Source organism: Mandrillus leucophaeus, unplaced genomic scaffold, assembly GCF_000951045.1.
Source record: "Mandrillus leucophaeus isolate KB7577 unplaced genomic scaffold, Mleu.le_1.0 Scaffold372, whole genome shotgun sequence".
Taxonomy (NCBI): domain Eukaryota; kingdom Metazoa; phylum Chordata; class Mammalia; order Primates; family Cercopithecidae; genus Mandrillus; species Mandrillus leucophaeus.
In genome coordinates this window covers 673,118-685,238 of record NW_012103943.1, presented here as the reverse complement: position 1 = coordinate 685,238, position 12,121 = coordinate 673,118, and the positions used below count along the sequence as shown (strand labels likewise).

General features: G+C 42.6%; 1 protein-coding gene across 1 annotated transcript in view; it reads left to right on the top strand.

Moving 5' to 3' along the window:
* The window catches only part of SFXN1 (sideroflexin 1), a 41,802-nt gene that overhangs the window by 20,044 nt on the left and 9,637 nt on the right, over positions 1–12,121 (top strand). The window contains exons 3-8 of the mRNA XM_011990170.1: positions 248–418; positions 1,399–1,497; positions 2,736–2,811; positions 3,382–3,467; positions 4,710–4,837; positions 7,873–7,922. Of these exons, the coding sequence (XP_011845560.1) occupies positions 248–418; positions 1,399–1,497; positions 2,736–2,811; positions 3,382–3,467; positions 4,710–4,837; positions 7,873–7,922 (610 nt within the window). The remainder of the gene's footprint in view (positions 1–247; positions 419–1,398; positions 1,498–2,735; positions 2,812–3,381; positions 3,468–4,709; positions 4,838–7,872; positions 7,923–12,121) is intronic.

The window sequence follows — 12,121 nt, the reverse complement described above, 5'->3', positions numbered from 1 at the left end:
TGCCACCACACCCCACTAATTTTTGTATTTATAGTAGAGACAGGGTTTCACCATGTTGGCCAGGATGGTCTCAATCTCTTGACCTCGTGATCTGCCTGCCTCAGCCTCCCAGAGTGCTGGGATTACAGGCGTGAGCCACCGTGCCCGGCCAGAGCATAAACTTTTAAAATCTTGTAGCCACTTGTCTCTAGGGTACTGGGGAGATACTTGAAATGAGCAATTGCCATATTATTTGTTATTTTCTTAGGCAAGGAATTGTTCCTCCTGGTCTTACAGAAAATGAATTGTGGAGAGCAAAGTACATCTATGATTCAGCTTTTCATCCTGACACTGGGGAGAAGATGATTTTGATAGGAAGAATGTCAGCCCAGGTTCCCATGAACATGACCATCACAGGTTGCATGATGACATTTTACAGGTACGTTATGAATATGTAGCAACAGTTTGTTTACCATTACAGAAGCCCAAAGTCTATTTTTGCATGTAAATAATTTTGTTGAAATAAGTGTTATCGCATAAGTATATGAAGTGGCAAACAAGGTAATTAGCTTGCTTAACTCGTTCCGTAATTTACTTATGAATCGAAACATCATGTTGAACTCCTTTAGTTTATACAATAAAAAATAAAATTGAAGACAATAAAAAACAAAAAACGGGGCATTATTGATGTAAAAAGAAAAAAGTCATTTCACTTTTAGTTCCATTGTGTTTGAATGTTGTTACTCTGGGACTGTCTTTTTTTTTTTAACCTTTCCCCTCTGCTAAATAGCATCTTCTTAGTTGTTCAAAAGGAGGTCAAATTTTTTTTTCTAAATCTTAGCCCCAAAACAGAATGAAATGGAGAAAGAAAATAAAGAGTCTGCAAGCAGATTCTCCTTTGACTCCATTCATATACATATAGGTATAGGCATGAGTGTAGATATAGGCACACTAAAGGTGTATGTGTAGACATAGACATATAACACTCCTCATGCTGTTAGGAGGGCCCAGGACTGCTTAGCCTACACATTGTGTCTTTTTTCCCCAAAAGAAGGGATCTGGCATTTATTGAATGTCTATTCTGTACCAGGCTCTCTACAACTTTTATCTTACTTCATCCTCATGGTAACCCTCTGAGCTTGGTGTTGTCTATATCTACGGAACGAGGACATAGATGATCCCAGAGGATAAAAGCTTGCCCAGCACACAGGTCCTAAGCCTGTGGCCTTGTGGCTTTCTCCCTTCCCCAGTACATCTCCTCTGTGGTTACTGGTGTCCACATTTTCTGTTCTGTGCCACGGCTGGGTCCCGGTGATGGTAGGTATGTGACAGATGGCTCTGTTTTAGGACTACGCCGGCTGTGCTGTTCTGACAGTGGTCCCGGTGATGGTGGGTATATGACGGATGGCTCTGTTTTAGGACTACGCCGGCTGTGCTGTTCTGGCAGTGGATTAACCAGTCCTTCAATGCCGTCGTCAATTACACCAACAGAAGTGGAGACGCACCCCTCACTGTCAAGTAAGGCTATGAGATTTGACCGCTCTCTGCAGTTCTCCAACCTTCATTTTATTAAGTGGTGATACTCTCCTATTTAAAAAAGCGTATGTGTACACATTTTTATATTGTTCCGAATATTATGTAGCATCTTCTTTTGTAGCTTTTTTTCAAAAAAGTCAAGTGTTTCTTTTTCTCTCTCTCTATCAAGAAAACTGTCTTCTTCCAGCCTGCCTTCTCAGACATTACTCATGGCTTTGGAGGTACTGATAGGATGATACCTCCTTCTCACCCTGAAGCTCATGGCCCTATAGAACACACAGCAGGCAGCACCAGCCTGGCCTCTGATAAGTGACAGGCTGTTCCCCCATCTACCCTGCCTGAGTCGACAGACACCAACGTTAAAAGTAGAGGCGACAAAGTGTGGTCTCTGCAGAAATCAAGGGGAGACCATGGCGGTGTGACCTTTGTATCTGATATGTTTTTAAAATAGCTCATCTGTGGAGCCCAAAAGAAAGCAATGAGTTTAATTTTTTGTCACCTGTTAAAAAGAAAAATAGGCTAACAAGATTAGTTAACCACAAATGTTAGTTAGCGTAATTGTATTATACTTGAAAGAAAAGTGCTTCTCTTTTTTATCACTTAAAATTGCTTTTGACAACCCGTATTCTTCTACTGTTGTCATATGGAACAAAGGATCTTGAACTCTGTAACCCAGTGGTGTTTATCGCAATTAAAATTTCTTTTAAGAGAGAGTTGCTTGGGCTTTATAGTTTTTGGACGATAAGACTTAGTATTTTTATACAGTTAAGATATCATTTTTTAAATGGCAGCACTTCATTTTTGCTTTCAGTGTGTATATTAATATTTTGAGAAGTATTTTAAACAAATATGCTCCACACATTTAGCCCAATATGCATTCCCCTGTATTCATAGCTTCCTACACGCAGCACACAGCTCCCCTCCTTTCCATGAATACAAAGTCTGTATGTTTATTTATTTATGTATTTTAACCACCTCACCTCAAAGAATACGTGTCTGCTTTTAGAGTTACAGTCAAGATACCTGTGAAGAATCCCATTTTTTACGGGTCTGCTTGCTTTTTCTCTAGATTCCCCTATTTGTGGAGTGATAATGTTGTTTTGTAGACTCTTCATTCTGAATCATTCTCTTTTATATTTCCCTTTTATTTCTTCAAATAATGTTGCACCAGTTTCCTGACATGCCCTCGTTGTCTACACGATATCCTTTTTTCTTTTCAGTGAGTTGGGAACAGCTTACGTTTCTGCAACAACTGGTGCCGTAGCAACAGCTCTAGGACTCAACGCATTGACCAAGGTACTCAGATTTTTATTTCCATAATAAAGCTGCTTAATTTGTTATCATCTGTCTGGCTCTAAATCCCTCTATTATTTCTTAAAATAGTTCAAGTCATATGGCTTTCTTGTTATAGTCCTTATCTTCAACTGCGTATTTTAGTTATATTTTCCAATAACTTTGGGAAGAGTTGTCACCGATAACACCTACCAGGACTGTGGTCTGTGCCTGGCTCTGTGTACAAAGTGCTAAATGTTCACCATCCTGACAGCCCTCCAGAGGCATTGCAGTGGGCAGTGTGCCGCAGGCCACAGCTCTGAAGAGAGGTGAGAGCATCTCTCTCTCGGCACTCCAAAGCCCATCCTCCTGCAACCACACTTAGCTACAATGCCTTAGAAGCTTGCACGGTCCCAGCACACCCGTGTGGGAAACATACAAATACTGCCAGGAAAATTTTGAAAGTATTCTTGGCCTGAGTTTCTATGCAAATAGGACTCTGCATTTTTCAGAGTTTTCAAGAAGAAATAAGTTACTTCCATGCGCTAGTACAGGAAAAATAAGATAAAACTTTTGAAATTTTCTCCTCTGCAGCATGTCTCACCACTGATAGGACGTTTTGTTCCCTTTGCTGCCGTAGCTGCTGCTAATTGCATTAATATTCCATTAATGAGGCAAAGGTAAGACGAATATGCACTCTCAGTAGGGACATGTGCTTGACGAGGGAGACTCTTGTAATAATTAGCTTTGTTGAAACTTTAAAATATTCGTTTTAATACGTATAGGTGAAATTATGTGAGATCTTGGATTTCCTGCACAATAATCTGGGGTTGGGGATGAGGATGGGTGTGTTGATAAAACAAGCTTTGCCATGAGTTACTGATTATTGAAGCAGACTGAGGAGTGCGGGGAGGGGGCTGAGCTGGAATAGTCTTTCTGTGTCTGTATAATAAAAAGTTTAAAAGATATATCTCAAGCTTACATTGAGTTGTGCTTGGGTTAGACAAAGTCTATCCAAAGAAAGTTTATTCTCTAAACTAGATTCCTTTTTTTCCCTCCAGAATTTTCTTTTGGAGCTTAAAGTAACATTATTCTGTATCTTTGGAAGTATTGTTTTAGAACTGGCAAAAATTAAAGGAGAAGAAAGGACAACAAAAGCATTTTGGAATGGATAACAAAAAACAGGGGTAACCATAGAAGTTATACTTAGTGTTAGTAAATGTAGTTAATAAAGATACCATAGGGCCATGTGCGAGTGACTTTCCATGTCAACATACTAAGTTTGTTGACTTAATAATGTGGTGTGTTATGTCTGTTTCTCATTTGGAAAGTTGCTCAAATTTGCACATGAGCATAGATTGAAGTTAGCATATCCACCCTTCGAATCGTATTGTTACTGAAAAAGGTTTTAAAAGTTTACTAGGTTGTTTTAGTTTTATTTCTATCAAAGGAGGATTAAACTTGTCCATGGTATTTAAAAATAGATGTGTCTGCCAGGCGCAGTGGCTCACGCCTGTAATCTCAGCACTTTGGGAGGCCGAGGCAAGTGGATCACCTGAGGTCAGGAATTCAGGACCAGCCCAGCCAACATGGCAAAACCCCGTCTCTACTAAAAATACAAAAATTAGCCAGCACACTGGCGCACGCCTATAATTCTAGCTACTCGGGAGGAGGCAGGAGAATCGCTTTGAACCTGGGAGGCGGAGGTTGCAGTGAACAGAGATAGCACCACTACACTCCAGCCTGGGCAACAGAGTGAGACTCTGTCTCAAAAAAAAAAAAAAAGATGTGTCAGTACCAAAAAATGACACTTGAGTGAGTATTTTAATTAAGTAGAGGCTTGATCTTTCCCAGCATCGTACTGTTCCGGGACATTTCTTGAAGGCATTGGTGGAGCTCTCTGTATGTGTTTTGCTCTGCAGGGAACTCAAAGTTGGCATTCCTGTCACAGATGAAAATGGGAACCGCTTGGGGGAGTCAGCGAACGCTGCGAAACAAGCCATCACACAAGTCGTCGTGTCCAGGATTCTCATGGCAGCCCCTGGCATGGGTTAGCAGGACTTTGTCATTTATTCCGGTACAGGTTGAACAAGCGTTCACAGATCTGTGAACCAGAAAACAAAGACAAATATCATGCCTCTTAGTGGAAATCGCCTTCCCGTGGGGGTGGCAGAAAATAAACAAGTAAATAAAGTTATAGTATGTGCAGTGGTGATGAGGGCTAAGGGGGTAGGGGGTTAGGGCATGTGGGGGTGGAGGTAGGGCAGCCGGGAAGAGCACTAGGTGGAGGTGTGGGAGTGAGCCAAGTGGGTATCGGGGATGAATATTCTGGCAGAGGGAACCACAGGCAGGAGTTCGCCTGGTGTGTGGCAGGCATTATGGGTGCAGGTGCAGCTAGGGCACAGTGGGAGGGGTGGGGAGCAGTAGGAAGGTAGTCAGGAGGCCATAGACAGCAGAGCATGGATGGCGGCCCTGGCATTTCACACTTGGGATTTAGTCTGAGAGGTAAGAAGCCAGGCAGGGTTTTGGATACAGGAGCAGCACAGTCTGACTTAGGTTTTATTTGTGTGACTCTGGGTGATGGATTGAGAATCGGCTGAAGGGGAACGAGAATGTTCCGTGGAGGCTGTCCAGGAGGCTGCCTCGGTAATCCAGGCAAGAGGCAGTGATGGGCTGGACCAGGGCCATACAGTGGGAATTTGACCAGAAGAAATTGATGGAGCAAATTGGAATGGTTAGAGCAGCTATTGATAAATTGTGTGCCAAGCAACTAGTCAGTTTTCCCTATAGGGGCTGGGATCAGCATGACCAGAAACAGAAACTCTACATTGTATTTAGTTCTGCTGAGATTCTCTAGTCCACCCTAAGGCTGCTTAAAGCTATCTTCAGACCGGGGCCTAAAGAAAGTTCTCAGACTGAGAAATCAGAGGGCCTGGGAGTTAGAGTGCTCTTCACAGAAAACAAACAGAAATTAGTATGTTTCATTTTCATCATCTAAACTGAATGCAGACAACACTTGGCAATTAAAATGAAGCTCGCCAATGAAGTATACTTCACCAGCTGCTGTCAAGTCATCCATTAATACTTTCTGGAGGTTTTTAAATTCCCTTTGTCACTGTGACTGCTCGTTAGCAGGCAGGCAGAGCAGGCAACAAAAGTTGAAGAAAAGTGCATGAAGGAAAACTTTGAGGAACCTTCTATTCACATTCCGGCAAATTGGGGGAAAACTGCTATTATCTGATTTCACACAGGAGTGCCTTGGCGCCCTGTCTGAGGCTAATGTGTTCTGTAGGGGTGGCTGCATAGCCACAGTCCTGAAACATGGGCAAAGCATCCCCTGAGTCCAGGGACCAGCACGTTTGTCACTAACCTAAGAGGAGGCTATGGAACCCACCCCGGTGTGCCTGCTGAGCCCTGATTTACAGATTTGCTGAAATCGAGGTTGCAGCTCCAGCTTCTGCCCTGGGTTTGTTTTGTTGTTGTTGTTGTTTTTGAGACAGGGCATTGCCCTGTCCCTCAGGCTGGAGTGCAGTGCTGTGATCATGGCTTACTGCAGCCTCAACTTCCCTGGGCTCAGGTGATCCTCCTACCTCAGCCTCCCAAGTAGCTGGGACTACAGGCATGTGCCACCACACCCACCTCATTTTTATATATTTTGTAGAAACAGGGTTTTGTCATATTGCCCAACTGGTCTAGAACTCCTGGGCTCAAATGATCCGCCCAGCCTGGCCTCCCAAAATGCTGGGTTTACAGCTGTGAACCACTATGTCCGGCCCCGGGTTTGCTTTTGATTGTGGTCTTTTCTGTTTTGAATTGCCTCACTCCTCTTAAGAGTTCAGCCAGCCCAGCCCATCAAATCCATTTCTAGTGATTTGGCTATTTTAAACACTATTTAGTCCCCAGAGGAGAAATACAATCTTTCTGTCCCAGTGCAATTTATAAGAATAATTGACGTATTGAAGTAGTGGATATGACAGTTTAGTCTGATAAAAGTTGTCAGCAAATGAACAAATGCTGTCCACCACATACCCAGTGTTTTACATGCATTATTGTATCCAATTTCCCCCATTTTATAGAAAAAGAAAACAGAAAACTGAAGTTCAGAGAAGTTAGGTAACTTCTCCAGGGTCACCCAGCTAGCAAGTGGTCTAGCCCAGCGGCCCCAAACCTTTTTAGCACCAGGGACCCATTTCATGGAAGACAATTTTTTCATGGACCGGGAGTCAGGAGGATGGTTTCAGGATGATTCAAGCACATTAAATTTATTGTGCACTTTAGTTCTATTATTATTACATTGTAATATATAATGAAATAATGACACAACTGACCATCATGTCGAATCAGTGGGAGCCCTGAGCTTGTTTTCCTGCAGCTAGACAGTCCCATCTGGGGGTGATGGGGGACAGTGACAGATCATCAGGCACTGGATTCTCATAAGGAGCGGGCAACCTAGATCCCTTGGATGTGCAGTTCTCAGTGGAGTTCGGGCTCCTGTGAGAATGTAATGCGGTCGCTGATCTGACAGGAGGCAGAGCGCAAGCATAATGCAAGCAATGGGGAGCGGCTATAAATACAGCTAAAGCTTCATTCACTTGCCCGCTGCCCTCCTCCTGCTGTGCGGCCCAGTTCCTAACAGGCCACAGATCCAAACCAGTCCATGGCCCAGGGATTGGGGACCCCTGGTCTAGTCTGTACGGAAGCAGTTTCTGCCTGACTCCAAGGCAGGATTCTTTACACCATCCTCCCTGCCTTGTGCGCTTTGTTTTATTAATACTGGAAGAAAAAGTTCTTGATATTTTTATTTTTGCCTATTTAAACCTAAAAGTAAAGTTATTTTCAAGATTATAAAATGATCTGGCTGGCAGAGGATGTGATATTACTTTTCAAAAATTTAGAAAACAGGAACAGTTTTCAATTTAATGAATTCAAATGTAATAATTTAAAGAATTACTACAAACTGTTTTTACTGTGACAGTGGAAACAGCCTAAAAGTGACAGAAGTTTTCTGTTAAATGGTTGAAAAAAAAATGTAAGCTGAAAATTGACATTAAATAAAGATTTAAGTGGATCTGTCTTTATTTGCAGCCATCCCTCCATTCATTATGAACACTTTGGAAAAGAAAGCCTTTTTGAAGGTAAGCTGTAGTTCTTTTGTCATTTTCTCAACCCTTTTTATTTCTTTTTAGATTTCAAACTGTACAGAGTATTTCTTACCTAAACAGTATAGAATTTGAAGGCCACTTTCTCCTGGGCACTTATGTAAATAAAAAGATGTTCCCAGAAAGATTTGATTTCTAATCTCAGATATTTGAAAAAGCTTTTTGTAAATAAAGACTGCTACTTTTGAGAGGTTTTAACTCAGTTACACACACAGTCATCTATTGGATGCCTGGCTGGGTAAAAATGAAGGGATGATGTGAATTTGGAATGATATGTGTACAAGTCAGTAGTCATCCTATCAGGAATGAAAAAATCATTCAGAGTAGCAGCTTCATGGGGTCTCAGTTTGGGAACAGTTACCACAGTTCCTCTCATCTCAGTGACAAACACTGAACAGAAGACAGTTGGGCATGTTGCATAAGTTTCTTGCTGTGACAGATGGAAATTTCTGTAGATATTTTCTTGGCATTTTCTCATGCGAAGGAGCTGGCAAATGATAAAAGCAGTTAGCCCCATCTTAGCCCACCATTGCCACATTGTTCCAGGCTGTTACACAATGATAAGATGAATAACTGTTGTGTTCTCCCCACTTTCATCTTAAGTTGTGGTTTTTTTAGCTTTGCTTGATATCGTACCCTTTGATCATCATTTGGAAGTGTGTCGCCTCGCCTACTCTTCCCACCGAAGCCCCCTACCTGCCCCACTCCCCACATGGAAGGGCCCACTGGTTTCAGAACCCCACATGAAGGTCCAGAGAGATGATCAGGACAGCTCATGGCTCAGTCCTGGCACCTCAGTGGCTACAAGGGGGCCTGGTTGTAGCTGTAGTCCTTCAGACCTCAATGAGAGATAATTGCTCTGAAAAACTAATGGCTAAATACTGTTAAGGTCCCCATGCACACCTACCACTCCCCAAGTTCATGGTTGCTGGTATACGTCAGTGTTGCATTTCACCCATGCAGAGAGGACCATAGGACAGAAATGATAGTACAGTCATTGCTTATGACACAGAGGCAGCTTATATTAAAATCCCTACTTTTCCATGTTCAAAACACTTTCAGATTCTATTGTGAAGGCAGGCTTCACCGTGCCCCTTCCGCAAAGGCTGAAGAGATCACTTCCTCGGCAGCTCATGATACCCATGCGGTGGTGTTCACCTTGGTTGGCCTTCCGCTTGTTCCCACTGCCCCAGGGCCAGGTGTGCCTCCTCTGCAAGGATGTACTCATCTGGGCTTTTACCTTAGAAATGACCAGACTCCTCCGCAAACAAGAAACTAATTGAACATTCTGGGCTTTTTTAAACGATGATGCTTGGGGAGCATTCAGTATGACTCATCCATCCCCCCACGCCTTATCTCTCCCCAAGTGGAGAGCTGGGGAAAAAAGGCATCAGCTGTAGGCAGGTGACTCACGGAAATTTTTGCAGTAAACCAAAAAGTTCGCTGCCTAAAATCTGGTGCTTCTGTGAACAGTGTTCTTGAAGAATAGTTCCGTTGTCTCTTTACACTTGGGTCATTCTTAATGGCACGTTCATTGGGAGCGAAATTGATATAGTTTGGGTCCTATGCTAGTTCTTATTCCTTAAGTTCTAATTCTTTTATATTCCCTCTTATAAACGTGGACTGCTGTGTCTACTCAGTAGGCTTTCAGGACTGCTAGTTGAATGGGAATGTAACATTTATTTGTTCATTCATGTTTTTTTCTCAGCAGCCGTTTGCTGAATGCTTGTTTATGCCAAGTGATGTGGTAGACGCTAGAGTCCCAGAAAGAGGATATGACTCCTGCTCTCAGGGAGCATGTAGCATGATATAGGGAAGAGGCGCAAGACAGATTGTGAAAATACACAGTGTTTAAAGTTTGGGGCACAGAGGGAGCGCATAGGAGGTATCTTACCCAACTGGTGTAGGTGAGCAGAGACTTCTTTGAAGAGGACGGGGTGAGGGCCACACGCTCTGCAGAAGCCCAGCAACTACACAGAGCAGGAATTGTTGGAGATTTGTGGATGGTGAAGTTGGATGGGATGTAGGCAATGTGTAAGGAATTGACTATATCATATATAAAAGTTAACTCTCAGTGGTTCATAGAATCTAAATGTAAAAGTCTACAACTATAAAACTTCTAGAAGAAAATACAATAGAACACTAGGGCTAGGCAAAGACTTATTAGACTCAACACAAAAAGCACAGCCCATGAAAGAAAAATTGATGAATTAGACTTCATCGGATTTTTAAAATTCTGTTCTTAAAACTACACAGAAAATGAAAAGAGAAGAAACGGCATGGCAAAAATGTTTACAAGGCATGTATGTGATAAAGGACTTGTGTCCAGAATACATAAAGGATCCTCAGCCCTTAAGCTGGGCAGAAGGTTTGAACAGACGCCTTACCAAATACATACAGTTCTCAAGCACCTAAAAAATGCTTAGTATCTTTAGTCATTGGGAAATCTAAATTAAAACCACATGAGCTGCCACTCAACGCTTATTAGAATGTCAAAAACTAAAAAGATTAATCATAACAAGTGTTGGTGAGGAAATGGAAGAACTGAAACCTTCCCCAGTGCTGGTGAGAATTAATGCGGTACAGTCATGTGAGAAAATACTGAGGCGGTTTCTTACAAAGTTAAACAGATGCTGCCCTGTGATCCAGCCATTTCCTTCCTACTTCTTTACCTAGGAAAAATAGAAGCACATGTCCATGAAAGACAAATGTTCATAGCAACTTTATTTGTGATAGCCAAAAACTAGAAACAGCTCAAATTGCTCAACAAAAGGAAAATGGATAAACACCTTGTGAATACAAGGGAACACTTAACTCAGCAATAAAAAGTAACAAACTAGTGCTACACACAACATGAAGGGGTCTCAAAGTAATTACACAAAAGAATAGATACTGTATATCGAGTCCTAGAAAATGTAAACTAAATCTAGTGACAGAAAGATGAGAGGTTGCCATATAATGGGCTGCAGGGTTTATGGAAGAGGGAGGAACTGCAAAGGGTACAGGAGCAAGAAGAACATTCGGGGTGGTGAATATTTTCATTATTTTGATTGTGCTTATGGCTTCACAGCTGCATATAGATGTCAGAACTGACACACTTCAAATATGTGCAGTTGTATGTCAATAAAGCTATTAGAAAAAGATCATGGAGGGAGAGAGAATTTAGAGTCATTAACTTTTAAGGGTTTTTCTTTTTTTGCCTTTTGTGTGTGTGTGTGTGACCGAGTCTTGCTTTGTCACCAGGCTGGAGTGCGGTGGCACGATCTCGGCTTACTGCAACCTCCGCCTCCCGAGTTCAAGAGATTCTCCTGCCTCAGCCTCCCAAGTAGCTGGGACTACAGGCGCCCACCACTGCGCCTGGTTAATTTTTTGCATTTTTAGTAGAGACGGGGTTTCACCGTGTTAGCCAGGATGGTCTCAATCTCTGGACCTCATGATCTGCCCGCCTCGGCCTCCCAAAGTGCTGGGATTACAGGCATGAGCCACTGTGCCCAGCCTAACTTTGAGCTTTTTACTTCATTGAAAAAAATATATAAATATATTTTAAACATATAATTACTGTCTTTAACTCATTTAGACTTTTCATCTAAACACCCTCTGTTTGCACAGTTGTGTTAGGTATGATATGTCTCTACCTTGAGACATTTTGTGAGTATCTAGTGAAACACCAGCATCCCAGCTGACGAATGTTGTATCTGACTTTCTGATGGAGAGGAAGGGATGAATAAGGCAGGACGGGATGCTGGGGTAGGAGCTGGAAGAAGACATGGTATCAGGTTGGGTTTTGGCAGGATACTGTAATTGTCTAGGAGCCTTGTCTGTGCGAGGAACCTTTCCATCAGAACCCTCTGCGTGAGCCACAGTCAGCACGTAGTTTGCACATGCCCGCCTCCAAGGTGGCACACAGCTGCTCTCTTTTGGCTAACAGGTTAGCCCAGTTTGCTGCAGACCAGAGTCTACTTAAAATGAGGTGGCTGCTCTCACAGGTTCACGTTCATCCAGGAACAGGCTCTCGCTCAGTACTATGCCTACCCTGCTGTCACCAAGTCTGTCCCAGCCCAGATGTCACCTGGATAGGAAGTGCTAGGGGAGTATTTAGCATCTCCTTATGACAATCCTTCACCGTCAAACAGAGACGGTTGCCAAAGATACAGTGTTTTCCTTTTCATTCTGTC